This window comes from Rhinopithecus bieti, unplaced genomic scaffold (assembly GCF_001698545.2).
Source record: "Rhinopithecus bieti isolate Rb0 unplaced genomic scaffold, ASM169854v2 scaffold_3041, whole genome shotgun sequence".
NCBI classification, from domain to species: domain Eukaryota; kingdom Metazoa; phylum Chordata; class Mammalia; order Primates; family Cercopithecidae; genus Rhinopithecus; species Rhinopithecus bieti.
The window spans coordinates 430,408-456,043 of record NW_016804262.1 but is presented as its reverse complement, the minus strand read 5'-3'; the positions used below and the strand labels follow the sequence as shown (position 1 = coordinate 456,043).

The window sequence follows — 25,636 nt, the reverse complement described above, 5'->3', positions numbered from 1 at the left end:
TGAGGAAGGGATCAGCTGCTACTACAGGAAAATCACGTTTCCTGGGTCCTTCTTTCCTAGGATGTGAAAGTCTTAAACCTCTGGGAGAGAGGAAGCAAACTCTCTGGCCAACCAGACTCAAAGAAGGTGATCAGTGGTTGATGCTGGGAAGAAGTGTTAGGTATCCCATTTATTTCTCCCAGACCACTCCTTTCTCAGAAGGAAGTTTTCAACTGCTGGGGTAGGTAGCACAGTCTCTTGCTCACAACTTAAAGATGGAGATAGCCGGGCACAGTAGCTCACGCCTGTAATCCCAGCACTTTGGGAGGCTGCGGCGGGCGGATCACAAGGTCAGGAGATCGAGACCATCCTGGCTAACACGGTGAAACCCTGTCTCTACTAAAAATACACAAAATTAGCCGGGCGTGGTGGTGGGCGCCTGTAGTCCCAGTTACTCGGGAGGCTGAGGCAGGAGAATGGCGTGAACCCGGGAGGAGGAGCTTGCAGTGAGCCAAGATCGCACCACTGCACTCCAGCCTGGGCGACAGAGCGAGACTCTGTCTCAAAAAAAAAAAAAAAAGATGGAGATATATTATGTCAATGGGAAAAATAAAAGAAGAAAAAGTTCACTCCCCTGGGGAAGGGGAATGGTAATTGTCTTGGACCTTCAACTCTATGTCAATACCAAGTGGAGGTGTCCTACTATTGCAGGAAGGACAGGAAACTCCTGCCCAAGACCTACTTCAGATACAAGGCAGAGTGAACTGCCCCAAGGAAGAGGGGCAAGAATGCTGAGAAAGTCCACCTCTGGGGCCTGGGCATGTGACACTTCTGAAAGTCTGAGTTTGGATTAGAACTGCAGAGAATCCTCTCTACCTTCACTCATGGAGCATCAAGCAATAGCAATGCACTACTGAGGCAGGGGTAACAGCATGGAGGCAGATCTTCTCTATGGAACAGGTGGACAGGTTCTTCTATAAGCTGAGGGTAGAGTGGTATTCAGAGAAAAGCACTCTGTGACCCCAGCTCCCACGCTAGTCACACACCCTCCACAAAAAGAATATCAGAACTGTCGCCTGGTGCAGTGGATTACACCTGTAATCTCAGCACTTTGTGGGGCCAAGGTGGGAGGACCCCTTGAGCTCAGGAGTTTGAGAACAGCCTGGGCAATATGGCAAAATTCCACCTTTATAAAAAACACAAAAGTTAGGCGGGGCGCGGTGGCTCACGCCTGTAATCCCAGCACTTTAGGAGGCCAAGGGGGACAGATCACGAGGTCAAAAGATCAAGACCATCCTGGCTAACACGGTGAAACCCCATCTCTACTAAAATACATAAAATTAGCTGGGCGTGGTGGCGGGTGCCTGTAGTCCCAGCTACTTGGGAGGCTGAGGCAGGAGAATGGCGTGAACCTGGGAGGCAGAGCTTGCAGTGAGCTGAGATCGCACCACTGCACTCCAGCCTGGGTGACAAAGCGAGACTCTATCTCAAAAAAAAAAAAAAAAAAAGTTAGCTGGGCATAGTGGCATGTGCCTGTAGTCTCAGCTGCATGGGAGGATGGCCTGAATCCACGAGACAGATGTTTCAGTGAGCTGAGATCACATCACTGCACTCCAACCTGGGTGACAGAGCCAGACTCTTTTTTTTTTATTATTAAATAAATAAATAAATAAAAAGGACTGTGGTCCACTAGAGGTAACCATAGCAACAACCAATCTCAACTCAACTTTGGTTAGATTGGCCCAACCTGTCACAGTAGTCATACACATCCCCCCCCACACACATAATATATGTATACACACATATGTGTATGGGTGTGTGTATCCATGGTCTCAAAAGAGATAGGTTATTTCCATATGTGAATACAATTTATTTCAATCTCTACTATTCTACACATGATGTCCAGCATTCAATCAGAAATAAGAGGCAGCTTGCTGGAACAGGCTGGATGGTGCCAGCCATGTTAGGAGGTTGTACCATGTGGTCTCTGGCATCCCCACTGCTAACCATGGGCAAGCTCTCGGTGCACAGGTGGCCTGGCATGCTGCTCCAACTGTAGCTGTGTCGGCGTGTGATGATGCCATCCCATACCAATTTGGCTACTGGAATCCCTAGTAGTAAAGTAAAATCTCAAGGCTCTCCAGCACACACAATGGCTACACTGACCTCCTAAGGTTTAAAAAAGGCCTTCCTAAGATGCCTTAGAAGGCCATTGCAGTCGCCACTGTGCTGTTTTTGATTGGCACCTTTCTATTATCAAAGGCTCCCTCCTGCTGTCAGGCTACATCAGCAAAGTGGGGACAGACTAGGTTGTTCCAGTTCTGATCCCTGCTGAATGCATCCAAAAGCTACCAGGATTACTCCCACCATGACCTTCCAGACTTTGATGACTAGCACCCACCTCAGCCCTGAGGAGTCACAGTGGAACTGCACCCGGCTTTAAGATTCTGAGCAGAAACTATGTCTAAGGGTTAAAGAATTCTGTAGTTTGCATATGTTTAATAAAACATTGGCCAGATTTTATGGGTCTATTCCAAATATGTTATCTGGACTTACAACCAGCTCATTAGGATATAGTCTATTTTTCATCTCCTGACCCTGACAAAAAGCTCCCGACACGGTTTTCCCCAGGAATATGGAACATGGAGGAACAGCAATGTTCATTGTCTGGAAAAATGGGAAGTTATTCTGTAATGGAATGTGTTGCCTTCACCATCCTATTTAGAGTTCAACACTTCTTTCAAATAGTCTTCATTGTCAATTTTTTCTTGTAGCAAATGAAAGAATACAGTATGCCTTTTAAAATTACTAAGTAATTTATTTTTAGAATACCTAAGCATCTTATCTTCTACACTTATTTCTACCTTCATGTTCTAGTGGAAAACGATGGTAAAATCAAATGTCAGTGAAAGTACATCTGTTATATTTTTTACTTGCTTTCTTATTGACAGCATCCGGGAATTTTTCAAACGACAGGGCAAGTTTTCAAAATATGAATACTTTCTCTGTTTACCAATCTTTAGTGAGTTCTGATTTGGTTCACCAATAGACTGGACAGCATACAATTTGGGTCATTCTGTCCTTTGTATATCAAACTGTCCTGTATATCATGCTTTTAAGGATTGTACTTTTGGGCTGTTTCCTAATGAAAAATGCAGATAAGTGGTTCTTATTTAGAGTTTATAACCCTAGCGCTAGCACCTAGTATTATGATGGCATTCTGCTAAAGATTGCAAGACTCAGCCTGGATCCCAAGAAGACTAGATTGAGTTAGGTTGATTCTGTTTTCTAGCTTGCAAAAACTGACTTATATTCAAAGGAAATTAAAATGTCAAAACAAAACCAAACAAAAGACAGACAAAAACGCAAGGAAAAAACATCTATTGTTGGGAGACAAAGCAATAAACAGAACCAGACTCAAAGATGACCCATATCTTGGAACTATCAGATAAGGACTTTGAAAGAACTATAATCAAAATGTTAAAGAACCTAGGAGAAAAGGTGAACACCATTCATGATGAGCAATAGATAGTGAATTTCATCAGAGAGGTGGAAAATGTAAAAAGAATCAAATGGAAATACTAGAAATAAAACAGGCAACAATCAAGATGAAGAATTTGTTGGATGGGCTCATCAGTAGATTCAATATAACTGAAAAATTAATCAGTGAATTTGAAGGTAGGTAAAAAAGACAACTCTCCAAACTGAAACACAGAAAAAAAGTAGTTCAAAATTTAATGGCTGATCATGTAAGAGTTGTGGAACAACATCAAACAGTCTAGCACAGACATATTTGAAGGCAAAGACATAATTGTAGGTAACAGTTAGGAGTTAATAAAAGATATCAAACTACAAATTCAAGAAGTTCAGGATAAATAGAAATAAAGAGATGAAGGAGAAGGGACAAGAAACAACCAACGATACTTTATTATCCAGCTGTTGAAAAGCAAAGAGAAAGAGAAACTCTTGAAGTCAATCCAAAATAAAAGACATTAGAAAGAGAGAAACGAAGTTAAAACTTACAGCATACTCTTGTCAGGAACTGTGTAAGCCAAAGGAGGGTGTAGTCATATCTTCAAAGTATCAAAAGAATGAAACCGTCAATCCAGACTCAGAAAATATTTCAGAAAATATCTATCAAAATAAAGGCAAAAAAGGTCTTTTTCCAGACACAAACAAAAACTAAGAGAATTCATTGCCAGCAGACCAAAAGGAAGAAGTTGTCTGACACCAGACAGAAACCTAGATCTACACAAAGAAATGAAAGCTCTAGAAATGGCATAAATAAAAGTGTCAAATGCAAATCTTGCTGTGACAAATATATCAACTTTTGTCACATGGAAATATTTATATTAAACTTTAATTTTTGGAGCATATAACATGTTAGGAACTCTAAAGAACTGTACCTTTGACAGGAATATTGGAGATTATCCAAAGGCATTTAGAGCAAGATTCATGGACAGATATGAGTTTTAAGTGGCTTTCCTGGGAGCTCATCAGAAACGCTCTCTTCACCGCTGAAGACTAAGCTATTTGGTGGGAAATTTCCCACCAGAGGTTCCTATGGATTGTAGTGGCTTCTTATTGACCTCTTACCAATCAGCTGCTTGGATGCTTCCGTCTGAAATCTTTTTTATGTTACTTTCCTGATTTTTGCTTTCCTAACTTTTCCAGTGGTTGCATAAAAATCTAAACCTTCTCCCAGCACTTTGGGAGGCCGAGACGGGCGGATCACGAGGTCAGGAGATCGAGACCATCCTGGTGAACACGGTGAAACCCCGTCTCTACTAAAAATACAAAAAAAAACTAGCCGGGCGAGGTGGCGGGCACCTGTAGTCCCAGCTACTCGGGAGGCTGAGGCAGGAGAATGGCGTAAACCCGGGAGGCGGAGCTTGCAGTGAGCTGAGATCTGGCCACTGCACTCCAGTCTGGGCGACAGAGCGAGACTCTGCTTCAAAAAAAAAAAAAAAAAAAATCTAAACCTTCATATTGAAATCTTTCCAATTGTAACACAAAAAGACCTTTCAAATATTCTTATACTTCATTTAATGTAAACCACACAGAAATTTTATAAATTGTAATTGAATTTGACTTGCAAATTTTCCACAAGGGAGACAGACCACCAGAATCACACTCGTTGTTTAGGCCTGTGACCATCATTTCTGGTGGAATGAATTCAAATAAATGTTCACTGTATATTTTCAGCCACTGGATTAACTGGACTCCATAGTGCTTCATGGTATTAGGTGTAGATAACTTCTTTTTCTTTTACAGATTTGGAAGGGAAAATGCCATGAAAATTTGGGAAGTCCAGTTAATACAAGGGCTGAGATACAGTATCTCAATACCTGCACACATACACACACACACACACACACACACAACAAAGAAATGATTCCCACACTGAGATTGCTAGAGGAGATCCTCAAACTGTTTCTAAGACATATTTTTTTGTTTTGAAACAGGATCTAGCTATGTTGTCCGGGCTGGAAGGCAGTGGTGGCATCATAGCTCACTGCAGCCTTGAACTCCTGGGCTCAAACAATCCTCTCACCTCAGCCTCCTGAGTAGCTAGGACCACAGACACGCACTAACACACTTGGCTAACTTAAAAAATATTTGTAGAGGTGGGGTCTCACTATGTTGCCCAGGCTGGTTTCAAACTCCTAGCCTCAAGTGATCCTCCCACCTCAGCCTCTCAAAGTGTTGGAATTACAAGTGTGACCAGCCACCCCTGGACTGTTTTAAAGATTTTTTAAAGCCTAAAATAAAAGTGTACCTTTATTCCCTAATTAAGCTGCATAAGCTAACACAACTTAAGAACTCTGGATTTGGCAAGCAATATATCAATTTGGTGAGATGTCACTGGTTATCTAACATTGTTCAGACATGCAAATGGGAAGAAATAGTAGTAGATGAATCAATAAGAGAAAACAAAGAATTTTAATAGGATCAATTTTCACGATGAACAAGCAGAGATTCCATTGAGGAAAAGAAAGTTAAGAGAGTGTTAAATGAAAAAAGGTTTAAGAACCATCCTTCATGAAAATTAGTTCCTAAAGAAAACAAAATTGATGTGTTATAACACACATAGACTTATTCCCAGGGTTTGAGGAGGAAGTTGGGATCTGGAGAGACTGGGGTTGGAGAAACTGACAAGTTTGGCAAGGCTAAATCCAAAGACAGTGGTCAACAGTCCACTGCCAGCGTCTAGAGGGGTACAGCCACCTCTGGCTTGACTCTGGTGAGCAGCGATTTAATACACCAGGCAGCAGCACTGGCAGATGTGACGATGGCAGTCAGGATGAATGACAGCATGTCAGATGCTCAGCCTTCCGGGGGAAAGACCCACGTCTGGGTAGTGTCAAGAGTCTGGCCAAATGACCTGGGGTTCAGGACCGGCCTCGACTCCCACTGGGAACTGGAGAGAAATTCACAGCTGAAGCCCCAGCAAATGGAATCAAGCAACACCATATGAGGGGCGGGGGTGGGGAAGAGGGTCACCTTGCTGTCTGCGGGCTCCTGAATGTCAGGGATGACATTTCTGCTACCACCAAGTCGCTATCATCTGTGGTCAGGACCTCACATCTGTCCCAATGGCTGACAGTGTGTAGGGAAGAATAAGTACATTATCCAAACCTTGAATTTATCTATTCCTGATTTCACAGCAAAATCTTCAGTCCTCAATTTAAGTTACGCTCAAACCCAGTGAATGCCACAAATAAAATGTTATAATTGTTCCCAACAAAATCAATAAAAGCACAAGCATAAACCCCTTTTCAGTTGGTTTTGACATCTTTTCATGTATCCCACAAACATTAAACACTATTTTCACTAGAATATTTTCTGTTCCAAATATACTGAAAGTATTTATTTAATTTATTATCAAACTACCCAGCATAAAATAAGGCAGAAGATAAAAGCCACCTTTCAGCTGGATTTTAAATATATTACTCACATTTTCAATTATGCTCTCTGAGAGCAGAATCTAAAGATGAATTCATTTTAGTGATAAATGAAAAATGTGATTCTCAATGATTTTGACATTTTATTGCTACATTTTAGGGTTATCCATATTATAAAACAAAGATCAAGTATGATAAGGAAAATTCTTTTGTGTCATCATAATCCATCAAAATACAGTAAATATCCTTTGACAACCTCTGAAGACCATGCACATGTACAGGACTGTCCTATCTCTGTATTACTGCATTGCTTAGCGCTGCCGGATAAACAACGGGTAAAGTGCTGGTTTTCCCACACTGCTCTGCAGCCTCTTAACTGCCTGCTGTATCAAGCCAAGCCAAGGGAAAAAAAGAATGGAATAATGAAACAATAAGCAGATTATAACGTTTTCTTCTCTAATAGAGCTTATCTTAAATGTGCAATTTAAGCAAATAAGAGTTGTATCTAGGAGAAAAATACTAAATTTCAGAAGAAAAGATCTTTTCTTCAACCGGCTAGCCTATAATATTATATACCTGTAGTAATAATTCTATATCCCATAATAACAATTTTTTAAAAATCACTAGCTTGCAAGGTGACTATGGTCATAACTGCAAAATGGTTGCGATACTTTTTTACCTAACACTTCTTGAGTGTTAAAGAAAAAAAAAGTTCTAGAGTTTTTATTGAAGTCTTTTATCTGTACAAATTGCTTTGTATTGAGAGAAGTCTAAGAATGGGAACATGACTGACTTTCTCCCATGTCCCATTTCCCACACAGAAGGGCCCCGATTCTCTCTGCAGATCAAAGCATGCACCATATGTTCGTCAGTACAGACCAGGTTACCCCATGGAAGCTCAGAAGTCCTCCATGGAAGCATGTATTGGGTGCAACCCTAATTAACTAATTACTCAAGGTGGGGAGAGGAAAATCTGAGAATCCATTTTAACCTTGATATGTGAAACTTGAGTATTTGAAATGTTCTGCACATATCAAAAAACAAACTTTACGTAAAAGCACTGTACAAATACAAATTTTATGTTGTGAAATCGTTCATTAATAAATATCAGACGACTAATGTTCATATCGTATTTTTCAGACTGGCTAAACACTCAGTTTATCACTGTGTGCTTCGCTGTGGGTAGCACGTGTGCTGTTCCCACCGAATGACACAGATTTCAAAAAATAAGTATGATTAATTAGATACGTTAAATGACTGATGTACAAAGTTCCTGTAACAAGCCCTCCATGTGGTCACTTACACGTGGTAAATATTATAAAACCCTTTAAAGACAATTTTTAAGAAGTCCAGCTACCTCCATGGAGTTAAATATTTAAAAGAGAGGAGTAGGAAAATTATAGCTAGACTGTGTATATATACGGTAAAGAAAAAACCACAGTGGAAGGGGATAGAAGGGAGCGCTTAGAACAATAGGATTATTATTGTTAACAAAGTGTAAGTGACAGTAATAACAATGAACTAGAAAAACATACTTCATTTTACAATTGAGCCAATTCATATAAATACGGAACCCCAGTTTAAGTAATTTCTCCCCTCCCCCCGTCCAATTTTCACTTATTGTTACATATTAACTTCAGAGACTCCTTCAGCTGACAAAATGTTCTGGTAAGCTTTGGAGATACCCAGGCCACAATCATTACAGTCACAGGGAAAGACTGTTACACAAAGAGAAAAGTCTATTGAAATGACACCTTCTCAGAGATTTGTCAGTCTTTGTCCTTTATTTTGCATTTTTGGTGGGGGACAACATGGAATATCTCTGCCTCTTGTGGCTGTGACTTTGGAAGCTCAGCTTCTATCTGTAAACTGGGGACACTGGAGCTTCCAAACTGGAATTCTAGGATTTAGTTCCAGCCTTCGGGTTGCTGTAGGGACCGGGGCACCTTCTGTTGCAGCTGCCCCCTGCTGCTGTGACCCCAGGACAAGAGGCTCAGCTGCTCTGCCCCAGTGGCTGACCGGGCTCTGCAGTCCTCCCAGCCATCATCTCAGAGCCTCAGTCCACAGACCCCTGACACATGACCGATTTCATGGCAGCTGACCCAGTCTTGGGCCCCTCACCCAGTGTGGCCGGTCTCCCCAACCAGGTCAGCACGCAGCATTGCACAGCGGGCCAGTTCTTTTTTTCTGTGTGGTCCAAAAAAATACTTCCCAAAATCTGGGTTATAAAAATCTTACTTCTAGAACCTAATCACTGGTCATTTCTATGCAAAATTTACCCTCTTCCAGTGTCAGTTTTTTCCCTTGGGAAATTACACTGATTTCCAATTGTCTACACTTCCTAACCCTCTGCAAAGTGGAAATGCTCACATAGGAGAATCCTTTTTCTCTTCCCAGTAGTGTGACTTCCACTAGCACAACAAGCCTGGCCTTGCTCTACCTGCTCCCTCCTGCTCTGTGGATATGAGGAGTGGTCCATCTCCTGATGAGTGGGCACAAGAGGTCGGCACCTTGCCTTCCCCCTTTTTGGAGCAAGGATGCACACAGCGTGCACAATTCTGCTCCACTCCTCCACGCTCTAAGTGAGAGAAATGCAAATTCTGCCCTGTGTAGAGGAAGAATGAAGAACGAGGGAACATGTAGGAACAGGACAAAGAGTTTGAGAGAGCAAAATATGCAGTGGAGAGACTCTATGTGAAACGCCTGGCATTGGCCATATGTGTCACCAATTGGGTTCTATGCCTTCTAAAAGGAGCCTTGACTACTTACACAATTCACAGTGTCCACAGATCAACTAAGAGTTGTAGAAATACAACTATCCTTATAGCTAAGAGCAGAAGGCTATAGAGACACAGGGTCATGATGATGGGAGGTGTTGTATAATGTAGTGAGCAGTGCCTCATAAATATACACACAATTAGCCTACAGTGAGCTGTGTCCCAGAGCTACTTCTTAGCACCTCCTTTGTATGTAGACCAAGGGTGCCACCCTAGCTCCTGCAAAAACAGTTGTGATGATCTGGGGAAAGGTAGAAAAGGAGAGCAGCAGCATAGAGTTCATGCATGCACGTCGCTGACAGCATGACTTCCTCCAGAGGAATCCTGCATGAGCAAATGGACTGGATACCTGTGTGTCTTTCCGGGAATCTTCAGTGAGCTTCTGATGGACACTGGGCAGTCATGAGTTTGAGACTGTATATCCTAGAAAGTGCTTGGGATGTAGCTTCTCTATTTTGGTAATTAAATAGAGACCCACTGGGGCTTAGTGACTCAACTGCCTGGCTGGGGATACTGATGACTTCATCTTGGGAAAGTGAAGGAGGCTCACCCTGACATGTTGGTTTAGAAATAGGCAGCTGGAGCCCCCAACTCAGGGGTGAGAATGAGGTGTGCTTAGACTGCAGGCCTCATGGATAGGGCTTAAGAGACAGGAGCCCCTGTGCAGAGGAGGGTGGACAGGGTATGGTCATGGAAGCAGTTCTTACCACAAATTGCTCTTCCTTTAAAGCCTTCTTTGGAGTCTTAGCTTTCTTGGCCCCAGCAGATGATATACTCATGGAAGCAGAATGTGGCCTCGAAGCTGTGGTGCTGGGTGGAGACTTGGACCATGGGGACAAAGAAGCTTCTCTCCCCTTGGCTGATTTTGCAGCCTGCCACACAAAAGTAAACAACTTTGTTATTCTCATTTTGTTTCTTGGATTTGTGTCCCTCTCTTTCACACTCTACCCCTCCCCTGAGCTGCAATTGCAGAGCTGAGGTTTTCAGTCCTAGAGCGCATGGATTTATTCTTGCTCCCAGGCCCACAATCTCCCCTGGCAGGATTTGATTGGTAGGCTGAGCTCATTTCTCCACTCTCCCCCTTTAATCCTCATGTCCTAAGAAGAACACACCAACAAATCAATGCTCTTTGGAATCCCCTGGAATGGTGAGGTCTATGTGGAGAGGGGTGGGTGGCAGCTTGAGGCCTGTATCTAGGTAGGAAGAAGGTAGGGAAATACTAGGAAGGATGAGGATATCAGGATGCACTCCTCCTGATGCCCCACTAGCTGGTTTTTTGGCTTTCGATTTCACTCTCTGCTCCCTGTTCTCAACAATCAGCTCCTGATTTCCCATTCACACTTCTTACACCACTTTATTTATTTATTTATTTTTAAAGAGATAGTCTCACTATATTGCGCAGGCTGGTCTTGAACTCCTGGACTCAAGCAATCCTCCTGCCTCGGCCTCCCAAAGTACTAGGATTATAGGCGTGAGCCACTGCTCCTGGCCTTGCTCTCACTTTCAAGAACTTTCTTTTTCAAACTCAGATGTTGGAAAGTGAAAAACCTCAGTATGCTACATAGATTTGTCAATTCAGATGCCAAAATCAGGGAAGCACAAAATAAAAGAGAAAGAGGAGAAAAAACTTAAATACAAACCTTGACACTTAAGCTGCCATACTTTTTTCTCATTTCCTTGTCCTCTTTCTGTTTATTAATCTGTAAAAATGAAGACCCATATCATTGGTTATTATCTATAAAGATTAAAAAAAGACAATTTTCTATAAAACTTCTATAAGCAATGAAAGAGTAACATTTTAAACCATTTGTCTGCCAAAACTATTATGGGATACAAGTTATAATATCAAAGAGAAAACAAACTTGTATCCAGAAAAAGAACTTTTATTAAAAAAGTAAACAGAAATATATAACATTGCAAATATCTGAAGTCATTAACATTTATTCATTGCATTAAGTACAACAGAGATCAAAGGAAAACATGCATTATGTGTTCAGCACCTTCAACTGAAATATCCAGATTCTCACATTGGGACTGACTAGGCAGACAACTTGACCTACAGAGAATGAAGAAAAGCAGGTGGGGTGATGGGTCCACCCAGGAGTGGCACAGAGCCAAAGGAACCCCTGTCCCCAGACAAGGGAAGTGGTGTGTGATTGTGTGACCTCCCCTGGGAAACCATGCTTCTCCCATAGATCTTTGCAACCTGTGGATCAGGAGATCCTCTCATGAGCCCATACCACCAGGGCCCTGGGTCTGATACACAGAGGTGTGTAGAGTCTTGGCAGAGTAGCTGCTCAGGCATACATGGAGACCCAGCAGTTTTACATACTCTGGTCCTGGGAATCCCAGTAAGGTGGCAGATCTGTCTGTACCTTCCCCTGGGAAGGGGACTGAATCCAGGGAGTCAAGCAGCTTTGTTCTGCAGGACCTACTTCCATGATGCCTCACAGGTTAAGCCCCACTGACTTGGAATTCCAGCCAGCCAGCAGCAACAGGTTGGAGACGGCCTAAGATGGACCAAATTCCCAGGGGGAGAGGCGGCCGCCATCTCTGCAGTTTGGTTGACTCAGCTGTTCTAGCCTGCCAGTTCTAGGGAGTCCAGGTGGTTCAGATGAGGAGGAGTCTCCCACAATGCAGCACAGCTGCTGTGCAGAAATCGTGGCCAGACTGCTTAAGTGGAACCCTGATCCAGCTCTCCTTACTGGGTGGGGCCTCCCTGCAGGAATTTCAGCAACTCCAGCCAGGGTTATATATACAGAACTCTGATCTCTCCCTGGGACAGAGCCCCAATTAAAAGACACAAAATGGCAAGCTGGATAAAGAGTCAAGACCCATCAGTATGCTTTCTTCAACAGACCCATCTCACATTCAAAGAAATACATATGCTCATAATAAAGGGATGGGGGAAAAATTTACCAAGAAAAAGGAAAACAGAAAAAAGCAGGGGTCACAATCCTAGTTTCTGACAAAACAGACTTTAAACCAATGAAGATCAAAAAAGACAAAGAATGGCACTACATAATGGTAAAAGGTTCAATTCAACAAGAAGAGCTAACTGTCCTGAATATATATGCACCCAATACTGGAGCACTCAGATTCATAAAGCATGTTCTTAAGAGTCCTACAAAGAGACTTAGACTCCCCTCTATCTATTAACGGATACCAGAGGTGTTTCCAGTTTTTTGCTCTTACAAAGAAAGCTGCTATAAACATTTGTGACCCAAGACTTTGTGTGAACATGTGCTTTTATTTATCTTGGGTAAATACCAAGGAGTGTGATGGCCAGATCATCTGTTAAGTATAGAATTTTAGAAATTTCTTTTAGCTGTCAAAACATTTTTCTAAATGTATATTTTACATTTCCACTAGCAGAGAATGAGAGTTCTAGTTGCTCCACATCCTTGACAACACTTTATATGGTCGATCTTTTAAATTTTAGCCAGGCTAGTGAGTATATAGTGATATTTCATTGAGATTTTAATTTGTATCTCCCTAAAGACTAATGATGTTGGGCATCTTTTTATGTCATCATTTGCCTCTATATATCTTTTTAAATAAAGTGCCTGTTCAAATAGTTTGGCCATTTAAAAAACTGGGTTGTTTTTATTACATTGTAAGTTATTTGCATAGTCTAGATGCAAATCCTTTGTTAAAGATATTTTGCAAATATTTTCTCCCACTCTGTGGTTTGTTTTTTCATTAAAAGAAAAACATTTTGAACAGTAAACTTCTTGCTGTTGTTGTCTGACACAACGTCTTGCTCTATCACCAGGCTGAAGTGTAGTGGTGAGACCAGGGCTCACTGCAGACTTGACCTCCCTGGGTTCACGTGATCCTCCCACCTCAGCCTCTGAAGTATCTGGGACTACAGGTGCATGCCAGTATGACTGCCTAATTTTTCTATTTTTTATAGAGATGAAGTTTCACCATGTTGCCCAGGCTGGTCTTCAACTCCTAGGCTCAAGCAATCTGCCAGCCTCGGCCTCCTAAAGTGTTGGTATTACAGGTGCGAACCACCATGCCTGGCTAAACTTTTTAAATTTTTGATAAACTGTAATTTGTTATTTAAGAAATCTTTGCCAAATCTGAGATCACTAAGATTCTCTGTTATATCTTTATCTAGAAGTTTTTTTAGTCTCAGCTATTACAATTCTGATCCATTTCAAGTTAACTTTAATATGAGGTGTCAGGTAAGGGTTGAGGTTCATTTTTTGCTTATTGCTGTCCAATTGTTCCAGTACTGTTTGTTGAAAAGATTATCCTTACTACTTGAATTGCCTTTGCATCTTGGTCAGAAATCAATTCATTATATATGATCCATAGGGTCTACTACTGGATTCTCTAGTCTATTTCAGCAATCTATGTTTCTCCTTATGCCAAGACCACTTTACCTCGACTACTATAATTTTACAGCAAGTTTGAACCAGGTGTGTGCATCTTTCAACTTTGTTCTTTTTCAAAATTGTTTTAGCTATCCCAGGTCTTGTGGATGTCTATATAAATTTTAGGATAGGCTTGTTGATTTCAACAACAACAACAATAACACAAAAAACCCTGCTGGGATTTTGATTAGGATTGTGTTGAATCCATAAATCAATCTGGAGAGAATTGACAGCTTGATAATATACATCTCTTGAATCATGAACAATGGAAATATTTCTGCATCTATTTAAGTCTTTATTTCAGCAGTATTTTATATTAACTGTACATGTTTTGTACATATTTTGTCATGTTTATCCATAAGCACTTCATATTGTTTGATGCTATCATAACTGGTGTTTTTCAAAATTTCAATTTCTGATTGTTCATTGTTTATATATAGAAGTACAAGATTTTTTTTCTTGATCTTTGCAACCTTTCTGTATTCACTTATTAATTCTAGTAGCTTTTATTTGTAGATTTATTAGGATTTCCTATAGAGATGATCATGTCATCTGGGAATTTAAAAAGTTCTACCTCTTCCTTCCCTATCTGGATGTTATTATTTCTGTGTGTGTGTGTTATTGCACTGGTTAGGACCTAAAACATGACGTTGAAGGGAAGTAATAAGAGCAGGAATTCTTGTCATATTTCTGACTTCAGAGTCAAAATCTTCATCCTTTCACTATTAACCATAATAGTGTGTTGTGTAGATATCTTTTATCAGCTTGAGAGGTTCTCTTCTATTCCCAGTTTGCTGAGAGTATTTTTTATCATGAATGGAAATTGGAGTCCCTCAAATGCTTTTTCTTCATCTACCTGCCTTTTGACTCCATTATTTTATATCCTTCCCATGAACAAAATATATTTATCTTCACTCAAGGCCTTAAAAAATCTCATTGTACTATAGCATCAGCTTGAAGTCTGGAATCTCATTATCTAAATCAGGCCCAGGTGCAGATGAGGCTCCTTGAGTACAATCTCTCTTGATCTGAAGATCCAGAAACTAAAGAGACAAGTTATCTGTCCCCACACAGCCAATGTTCCATGGTGGGACGTAGGATAAGCACTAGAGATCCCACTCCATTCAAGGGAAGAAGGAGGCATAGAGCAATAGCTGGTCCATAGTAATTTTGAAATCCAACTAGGCATATATTGCCAGTTTCTTGACTAGGACCAAGTCCTGCTCCACTTTTGGAGGAAAACTACTATACACAGTAAATATTGTTGGAAAACTCGAACTTCTGAAGTCCATGTAGTTGTTTTTACTCTGTATTGTTTCTCACAGGCATCAGGGGAACCAGCCCCCAATATTTCAACATACATTGTTTCTATTTTACCCAAGTGTTGGCCAATCTGAGAAATAAAGAGAAAAAGTACAAAGAGAGAAATTTTACAGCAGGGCCTCCAGGGGTGTCATCACATAATGGTAGGACTGTGATGATGACCCCAAGCTGCAAAATCAGCAAGTTTTTACTAGGGATTTCAAAAGGAGAGGGGGTGTATGAATAGGGAGTGGGTCACAGAGATCACATGCTTCAAAGGGCAATACAAGATCACAAGGCAAAGGGCAGAGCAAGATCACAAGGCAAGGACAAAATTAGAATTACTGATGAGGGTCTGTGTCCTGCTGGGCATGCATTGTCTTGATAAACATCTTAACAGGAAACAGGGTTTGAGAGCAGACAACTGGTCTGACTAGAATTTACTTACCAGGCTGGAATTTTCCAATCCTAGTAAGCCTGAGGGCACTGCGGGAGACCAGGGCGTATTTCATCCCTTATCTCAGCCGCATAAGACAGACACTCCCAGAGCAGCCGTCTATAGACCTACCCCTGGGAATGTATTCCTTTCCCAGGGTATTAATTATTAATATTCCTTACTGGGAAAATAATTCAGCAATATTTCTTCTACTCACACGTCCATTTATAGGCTCCCTGCAAGAAGAAAAATATGGCTCTATTCTGCCCGATCCTGCAGGCAGTCAGACCTTATGGTTATCTTTCCTTGTTCCCTGAAAATCGCTGTTATTCTGTTCTTTCAGGGTTGCGACTGAATTTCATACTGTTCAAACACATGTTTTACAAACAATGTGTACAGTTAATGCAATCATCACAGGGTCCTGAGGTGACATACATCCTCAGCTTATGAAGATGACGATTAAGAGATTAAAGACAGGCATAGGAAATTATAAAAGTATTAATTTTGGGAACTAATAAATATCAATGAAATGTTCACAATTTATGTTCAAAGACTGCAGTAAAGACAGGCATAAGAAATTATAAAAGTATTAATTTTTGGAACTAATATATGTCCATAAAATCTTCACAATTTATGTTCTTCTGCTGCGGCTTCAGCCGGTCCCTCTGTTCGGGGTCCCTGGCTTCCCGCAACACACAGGTGGTTTATTTCCTTGTGTGCTTCCTTATCCTTGACTATGTGATATTAATTGCTCCTATAATTGTAGGGTAGAGAATTCTGGGAATTCTCTGAGGCTTAGGATTAAAGTACTCCTTATAGAGAGTATTTCCATTTGCTTCTTTCAGGGGTACTTTCTATTCACTTAAAACCAAACTGATGCCAGGTGCAGTGGCACGTAGTCCCAGCTACTTGGGAGGCTGAGGTGGGAGGATTGCTTGAGCACAGGAGTTTGAGATCAGTTTATGCAAGATATCAAGATCCCATCTCTTAAAAACAAACAAGCTAACTAAACTGAAGGTTTGAGGTTCTGTGAATACAAACTTGAGTTGCAAATCCCCTGTAAGTCCTGCCTCTCAAAACCCTTCAGGAAGAGATTGTCCCCCTTGTGTTGCTCCGTACAGAGGCAACTCTCCCCTGCAGGCCTCTGGGTATTAGGTAGGTGTCAGGTTTACATTTGGTCATGCTCATCCAGCAGGAATGACCTTTGGTTTGCAGCCTAATGCAAGAGATCACTGCTGATTACCCCTACACACACACACACACAGACACACAGACACACAGACACACACACACACACACACACACAGGCACTCTAGCATGCCCTGCACTGTGACTTCTGTTTAGTGCAGATTGTCCCCTCAGGACAATCAGCTTAGAAACCTCAACTGACCCCTCTGTGTTTCCCTTGATGTTTGACTTTTGACCAGGTAAGCCCCATGTCCCTGGTCATTTTTTTATGCTTTTACAAAGATGTTTGTAATACTGTATCTAGAATTTTTTGAGGTTTTAAAAAATTTGGGCAGGAGTCACCTTGAATTCCAGCTCACTTGATAAGTTTTCCCTGTAATCAATATCAATATGGTTAATTTTTAAAAGTTTGAGCCCTTTTTCCCACAGTTTCCATTCTGCCTCAAAATTCTCTCTCAATACATTGGAGTTGATACATGAACTTAGGTTTATTTGGAATCCCTGGACTAATAGAAGAAGCTTCCGGGTTTCTTTCTATTAGGGTGATTAACTATCCTGGTGTTTTTTAGGACTGAGGGGGTTTCTCAGGATGTAGGGCTGTCAGTGCTAAGAATGAACAAACCAGGATGAGCTGGTCACCCTATCAGTCATGATCAATGCTTTCATCACTGAGTGCAGGTGTGAATAATCCACTCCTCTTTTCTCTGAGGAGGGAAGGAAACTTTACACGTTACTGGTGAGAACAGACAAACCCATGACCCAATAACTCCTTCCTCACTCTGTTGCTTGGTCAGTGAAATGGCTCAGGGGGGATAAAGGGAGCCTCTGGAAGACCTGCAGGACTCCTGTTCATACAGAAGGCATTGACGTCAACTCCTCTAGCTCAGCTCTGGGTGCTCCCCTTTTTAGAAAGACAATTCCCTGGCCAGGAAGCTCCCATTGTCATATAGTGTGGTAGATAGCCAACTTCCCTATAAATATATAAAGTGGTGTGTCGGGGGGATCCCTCTCCCACAGCAATTCCTGTGATTCACCTTACCCAAGCTCTCCTCTTGGTGGGCTAATAAAAGACCAAAGGAGTGTGTCCTGTCTGTTAATTTTCTTCTTGTAAGTTTTTAATCAATAAACTTTATACCTGCACCACACATTCTAGAGGTATGTATGCCTGTACCCTTGCATTCCATCTAGGAATACAACAGCACAACACAAGATATTGCCCATGGGGAGCACTTAGCCCAATCACCACATTGCGAGAGATAAATGGCAATTTCCTTATGTGAAAATGTGAACTGCCTCCCTGAGTGCAGGAGTAATGGCTTGTATTTATGTAAATATATTAGTATTAGTAAGTATATTAGAAAGTGTAACATTCTAATAGCGATGTGCCAGGGAAAGGAATCGGTGAATAAATAAATTAAATGAAAACAAAGGAAGAGGATCAGAATCACAAACGGATAAAGACATTTCACTTAACCACACCTGGCTAAGAGTTTTTCCTTATTAAATAAGGCAGCAGACCTCAACATGTGGTCCAAGGACCCCTAAGGTGCCCCAAACCTTAGGGGTTCTGTGAGGCCTAAATTATTCTCATAATAATACTAACAGATTAGTCACTGTTTCTTCATTCTCATGATCTCATGAGTGGACACTGGAGTTTTTCAAAAGCTATGTGATATTTATCATGGCAGAGAATACAGAAGTATCTATGAGAATTTAAATAATTTCCAGGAAACCAAACACTAAAGAAATTTACAGAAATAAGTGACTGGGTATTGTGGCTCATGCTTGTAATTCCAGCACTTTGAGAGGCTGAGGTGGGTGGATCACTTGAGCCCAGGAGTTCACAACCAGCCTGGGCAATGTGGCAAAACCATGTCTCTACAAAAAATAGAAAAATTAGCCAGACGTGTTGGTGCGTGGCTATAATCCCAGCTACTTGGGAGGTTGAGGCAGGAGAATAACCTGAGCCCAGGAAGTCGAGGCTGCAGTGAGCCATGATTGTGCCACTGCACGGCAGTCTGGGTGACAGAGTAAGACTGTCTCAAAAAAAAAAAAAAAAAAATACACACACACGTATACAAAATACACACATATGTAAGACAAAGTCACTTTTGCTAAACATTTTCTGTGTTGGGAAAGATTTTCTTATAAACAATATGCCATTTATGTCAGCATGTGAAGAGTTTAGTGTTGTTATTTTTAAGTCACTTAACAAATAATTTGATTATGTTTTCCTTTCATATATGGTAAACATCAATAGATAAAACCTATCTGTGTTAGTATATTCTCACATTGCTAAAAAGAAATATCTGAGACTGGGTAATTTATAAAGAAAAGAGGTTTAATTGGCTCACGGTTCTGCAGGCTGTATAGGAAGCATAGGGGCTTCTGCTTCTGGGGAGATCTCAAGAAGCTTTCAATCATGGTGGGAGGTGAAGGGGGAGCAGGTGTCTCACATGGTGGGAACAGGAGCAACAGAGAGAAGTCGGGAGGTGCTACACACTTTTAAATGACCAGATCTCACCAGAACTCACTCACTATAGTGAAGACAGTATAATGGGGGATGGTGCTAAACCATTCATGAGAAATCTGCCCACATGATACAATCACCTCCCACAAGGCCCCCACTCCAACACTGGAGCTTACATTTCTATATGAGATTTTGATGGGAACACACATCCAAACTATATCACCATCTAAATCAAATTTTCTTGGGGGATCTCAAAAAACATTTAAGAGTGTAAAGAGACCCTGAGACCAAAAAGTTTGAGAACCACTGGAATGGAACCTGGAAAGTAATCCTGGAAACCCCGTTGCAGGTCCTCTCTATATTGTATAGCTGTGTCATGTATGTATTAACAGTATTATGGGCTTATTAAAGTACATATAGTTCATGCCATATATAGAGTGGGTTAAGCCATTCTCAACTATTTTTTGTTATCCCTTCCATCATTTACTCATAACAAATATTTATTGGCCATCTACTCCATGGGGGCCACCATGTTAGGTTTTAGGGGTAAAATCATAGCTCACAGAATGGAAATAGCAGGTAAGATAACAGGCCATCTCTAAAGAATGTGACAAGAGCCACAGGAGGAAAACTGTGTGCCATGCCAGCATGAGGGTGGGCATCTCTTCCAGGCAAGGGAAGTCAGGGTGGGAGAGGTTTCCCAGAGGAGGCAGCATCTGACCTCTGAACTGAAAGATGAGAGGACCTAACCAGGTGCTGACCAAGAGAGGTCAGTTCAGGGAGAAGGAACAGCACAGAAGGAACGGAACTATGAGGCATCCTTGTCTGAATCTCCTGATTATAAAGAGAGAAATCTACCTGTGGTGGATGGCTGCAAGAATTCATGGGGCTCATTCTGATTAATCTTGAACAACACACCCTCAGGGGAGCTCTTCCTTTCACAAGGTTTGCCTTCTAGCTCTTTGACTTCCTAAGGGGATTGTGGGTCGGTCACAGTGGCTCATGTCTGTAATCCCAACACTTTAGGAGGCCAAGGCGGGAGGATTGCTTCAGTCCAGGAGTTCAAGACCAGCCTGGGCAATACAGTGAGACCCTGTCTCTATATTTTATAAATGTTATTTTAAAAAGTAGGTTGTGAAGGCTATGCAGGACTAATAAATGTCCAAGATTACATGGAGCACATTTGACTGACCAGCGGGTACAGACTCACTGACAGTGAGATAGGGACCACTCGGACAGCAGAACTTGCTCCTCTGCCTTCCATGGCATATAGGGACAGTCACATTGGGTCATGCTTGTGTCATGTTTGTCTTAATGAAGAGTCACTATTCGCAGAGTTTCCATGTAAACGTGGCTTTGCATGGACCACTGAAAACATCTGTTTCCTAACTGGATGGCCAAACACTGCCACATGACATATAACAGGACTGCACAGGCTTGAGGTATGCCTCAGAGGGAACGCAGGCATCAGGAACCTAGTTGTGGGGGTGAGGGAGACTACAAGGGTAACTTAGTGCTGTGCCCCCAGAATGGGGCTAGGGCAACCTATGTACTTCCTTCCCATCTCCAGTCTGGATTGCTCCAAGAAATAGGGTGCACTGGGATGAAGCAGATAGAAATGAAGTAAGAGAAAGAGTTCAATCATGGTGTTTTTCTGATGAGGGCCCTCTCTTTTGTTAACTTCAAAATAAATGAAAGCCACTTAGCCTAGGAATCATGGAAAGATCCAAAATTATTTCATATGCTTCCTCAAAAGCCAATCTAAGGATACAATCACTCTAGGTCGCATTGCTTACCTAACATATATATGATATACATAATAAATAATAAATATGTATATAAGTTATATATAATAAATAAATATTTATTTATTTATCTATTTTTTTAAAGACAGGGTCTTGCTCTGTTGCCTAGGCTGAAAAGCAGTGGTATGATCACAGCTCACTGCAGTGTCAAACTTCTGGGCTCAAGTGATCCTCACACCTCCCACCTAGCCTCCTGAGTAGGAGGACTGCAGGTATGTGCTACTATGCCTAACTAATCTTTTTTATTTTATATAAAAACGGGGCCTCACTATGTTGCTCAGGCGGGTCTCAAACTCCTGGGCTCAAGCGATCCCCCCATCTCAGCCTCCCAAAGCACTGGGATTACAGGCATGAGCTGCCACACACAGCCAGTTTACATATACTTATCGATTGTGCCTCTTTACTACCAGTTCTTTGGCTTTTTGCACTACACTCTTAACAGGTCAGAAAATAACTTTCACTGGAATATAATAATAGGCAAGCATGTAACAAAACCCTTCTGGCTAGAAAGTATTTAAATTTTTACAAAATGACAGTGGTCAACTCCACCTTCTCCCACTCTCCCTTGTCAGTGCAATCACAAATCTTGGGTCCTGGAAAAACGCAGGATAGCAAGAAGCAAAGAAAGCCCAAATAGCAACAACAAAACCAGGCTGCCTCCAAGTGAATAACAGAATGCCTTGCAGGAGTAGGGAGAAGGCGGCGAAATAGTGACCTCGATGGATCCAAAGCGGGTATGCAATGGAAACCTCCATCACATGAAGAACATCAAGCCCACTCCCTCTATTGAAATCATGAGCTCCTAGACTAGTCTAGGCATCCTGAAGGCTCTTTCGCTGTCGTGGAGTTTGTGGTGCAGGCTCTTGCTGCTTGGCAACAAGCTTGGGGCGCAACAAACTTCTAAACTACAAAATAAAATGTGATTGGTTCCCCTGTGAGCAATACAATAGCACCCGTTAAAGGCTTACAGTTAAAATAAAGAGGCAAAGTAATTCAAAGAGTATGGGATCTGCTCCTAGTATAGGCACAAATTCACTGACTGAGTAGTTTAATTTCTTCTCTATTGCTGCTAACAAACAATATAACATTGGCTTTCCACTCTATAAAAACACTTCCAATTTTAATGACAATATGCACATTTATTTAGTTGTTTGTTTTCCAAAGTAAAGCCTGAACTTTGGAGGAATGACAGAAGAGAGTGGGGCTCGAGGTAGAAGAAATTCACCAAGTAGACTCAAATAATGGAGTCTATTTTTATATGCCAGGTATTTAAAAGTAGCAGGCTCAAAATAACACATTTGTTAACACATGGTTTTTGTGAATCGCCAACCATAAATTTTTTTCGTTGCCTGCATTCCCAAGTTGGTTTCATAGAAGGCTTTATTGTAATCCAGGAGAATTGTTTTGCATTAATTTCTATGACAAGGAACCCAAAACACAGGGTGCTGAGAGTAACAAAACAGAGTTAGGGAAACAGTCATGACTTGGCACAAAGTGTGACAAGCTGTAAAAAAGCGAATGTTTCAATATCTGAAGTGTTGATTTCCTATGAGCAACCTTTTCTCTTCCAAACAGTATCATATTCTTTTCAAGCACATTTAGAACGCAAGTCAAGCTGTGTTTTATTTTTTATTATAATAAACACAGTCAGTTTACTGTAACAAAGACATACTAGTGGTAATCAGCTGAAAGCCAAATACGCCACCATAAGCTGGGCGGGGGGCTGCTGTGGGGGGGCTGGGGGCTGGGTAGTCAACTGATAAAAGACCAGCCGTCTGGAAAGTTCTCTTAAAAGAACATAAAAGGCAGTGTTTTCTTACGAGACTAACACAGAATGCCAAAATATCTAGCTGGGCTCTTTTTTATTGTCACGGCAATTTGTAACTGAAAATAGCAATTCCTTCAAAATAGTGGGCTCTCCTATTTGTTTTTTTTTTTAATCTCCATAATAAAATGCAGAAATTTTATACATGGTTTTAAATGGTAATACTATTTCTTACACAGGACTCTAGTAAGCATATTTATTGCTGTGCTACTCAAACTGCTTTCTTTAAAATGACCATTTACAAATATTTATAATTATACATGTACTTAGATTTCTGATAAAGGTGAAATGAGTCAGTCATTCACAGGAAACAATCACAAATAAAGTTTATAAAACTTTCATGGTTAAATTAAATTCCTGAATTCAAATAGTTAGGAAATAATGTAAATCATCTTACCACATCCTGAACTAATGATTTTTCATAATTAAGCTCCTCTCTTAATCTTTCTCTACTATCCATTAACTGAAATAGAGAAGAAATTATTTTTATTAAAGATAAGAACAGAACATCTAAAATCTCTCCTCAAGAGAATTTAGTGAAACATACTTTAATATCAGAAAAATGGATCTCAATCCCATCAAAAGAAAATTAAATTTCTACAGACTATCATCTTACCTTATCATAGAATTATTACGTAAGCAAGTAAAATATACACAGAAAATACCAATTTATTTACACCTCTCCTCACCCCACACCATCAAAATGTAACATCACAATAAAGCAAGTCCTACTCTGTCAAAAAGAACAATTTTGCCTAATGTTTTTTGTGACCCATCTCTTATTTTAGGGTTTTGCGTTGTATCTATGTGCATATCAAACTACATTTATACCAATTGAAAATAGCTATCAGAAGCATACACTGGGCTGGGTGCAGTGGCTCACACCTGTAATCCCAGTGCTTTCAGAGGCTGAGGCAGGAGGATTGCTTGAGGCCAAGAGTTTGAGACCAACCTGGTCTCAAACACAGTGATATCAGGTCTCCACAAAAAAAATTTTTTAGGCTGGGCACAGTGGCTGACGCTCATAGTCCCAGCACTTTGGAAGGCTGAGGCAGGTGGATCACCTGAGGTCAGGAGTTCAAGACCAGCCTGACCCACATGGTGAAACCCCATTTCTACTAAAAATACAAAAATTAGCTGGGCACAGTTGCACGTGCCTGTAATCCAAGCTACTTCGGAGGCTGAAGCAGGAGGATTGCTTGAGCCCAGGAATTTAAGGCTGCAATGAACTATAGTCATACCACTTCACTCCAGCCTAGAACAAGACCCGATCTCTAAACAAACGAACAAACCATTTATTTGTGGGAGCTAGAAATTAAAACAATTGAACTTACGGAGATAACAAGAAGGATGGTTACCAGATGCTGGGAAGGGTAGTGAGGGGTGGGGTAATAGGGTTAATGGTACAAAAAAAAAAAAAGGGCTAGAAAGAACGAATAAGACCTAGTATTTGATAGCACAACAGCGTGACTATAGTCAATAATTTAATTGTACATTTAAAAATAACTAAAAGAGTATAAATGGCTTGTTTGTAATACAAAGGATAAATGCTTGAGGTGATGGATACCCCACTTACCCTCATGTGATTATTACACATTATAATGCCTGTACCAAAATATTTCATATACCCCATAAATATATATACCTACTAGGTACCCAAAAAATGAAAAAACAAACAAAAACCCCATGCACTGCAGGGTCCTTGTTCCCTTGTGACTTGCCTTGGTATTTACATTGATCAGTTGCTGTTTGTGTGTGTTATAAGCTAGTAAAATTCAACCTTTCATTTTGATATGCATTCAATTTCATTAATTCATGTCTGTATTAATTTAATAAACATCCCCAGTGTCATCGTTCTTGTTTCAGTTCTTTATCGTTTCCCTGGTTTATCCAAGCAACACCTTCACTGGACTCTGGTTCCGGGCTTTCCTCCCTCCCATTCATTTTCTTTCTGAAACACAAATCTGATCCTGCCGCAATGTTCAAGGCTCTCCAACGCACTTAGAAGGTAATTCAAACCTTTTTTGCATGAATATAATCTTCTGCCACTGTCCTCTGCCCCTTGCCACTCCTTGCTCTCAGGTACTCTTCAGCTACAGCAAATCACACTCCCTTTCCTATACAAGGTGCTTTTGCGTGGTACTTAGAATACCCCTCTCAACTCTCCCACATCTCTTTGCTGGCTAACTCTAACAGCTCTTCTCCGGGCCAGTGCAGTATCCTTCCTCCAACCTTCCCTGATCCCGTAGAGTACAGGCTGGGAATGCCTCTTGTGTGCTGCACAGCAAACTCTGCTTCTCTGCATCCTGACGCTATCACACCTGTACTGTGCTCTCTGACTCTGGGTCTGTCTCCCTCCCAGAGTGAAATTCATGAGAACAGATTCTACTGTGGCAGCAGCTAGAAGACAGGCACAGACACAGCTGGCATTTGATTCCTGGAATTAAAACACAAAAGCTATGAATTCCATAACTGACCATGCTTAGCCCAGATAGATGGCAAGAGGTCAGCCTCCCCAAATTCAGTCCCATTTTCAATCTGTTTTTAAGTGCATCCAGGGCTTA

At 41.2% G+C, this 25,636-nt stretch overlaps 1 protein-coding gene across 2 annotated transcripts in view; it reads right to left on the bottom strand.

The window, feature by feature from the left end:
• Positions 1-25,636, bottom strand: part of CUNH10orf67 (chromosome unknown C10orf67 homolog) — a 139,460-nt gene that overhangs the window by 59,933 nt on the left and 53,891 nt on the right. For both annotated transcript variants that reach the window (XM_017867437.1, XM_017867438.1), the window contains 3 exons: positions 23,470-23,535; positions 11,302-11,361; positions 10,369-10,533 (listed from right to left, as the gene is read on the bottom strand). In XM_017867437.1, coding sequence (XP_017722926.1) covers positions 10,369-10,533; positions 11,302-11,361; positions 23,470-23,535 — 291 coding nt within the window. The remainder of the gene's footprint in view (positions 1-10,368; positions 10,534-11,301; positions 11,362-23,469; positions 23,536-25,636) is intronic.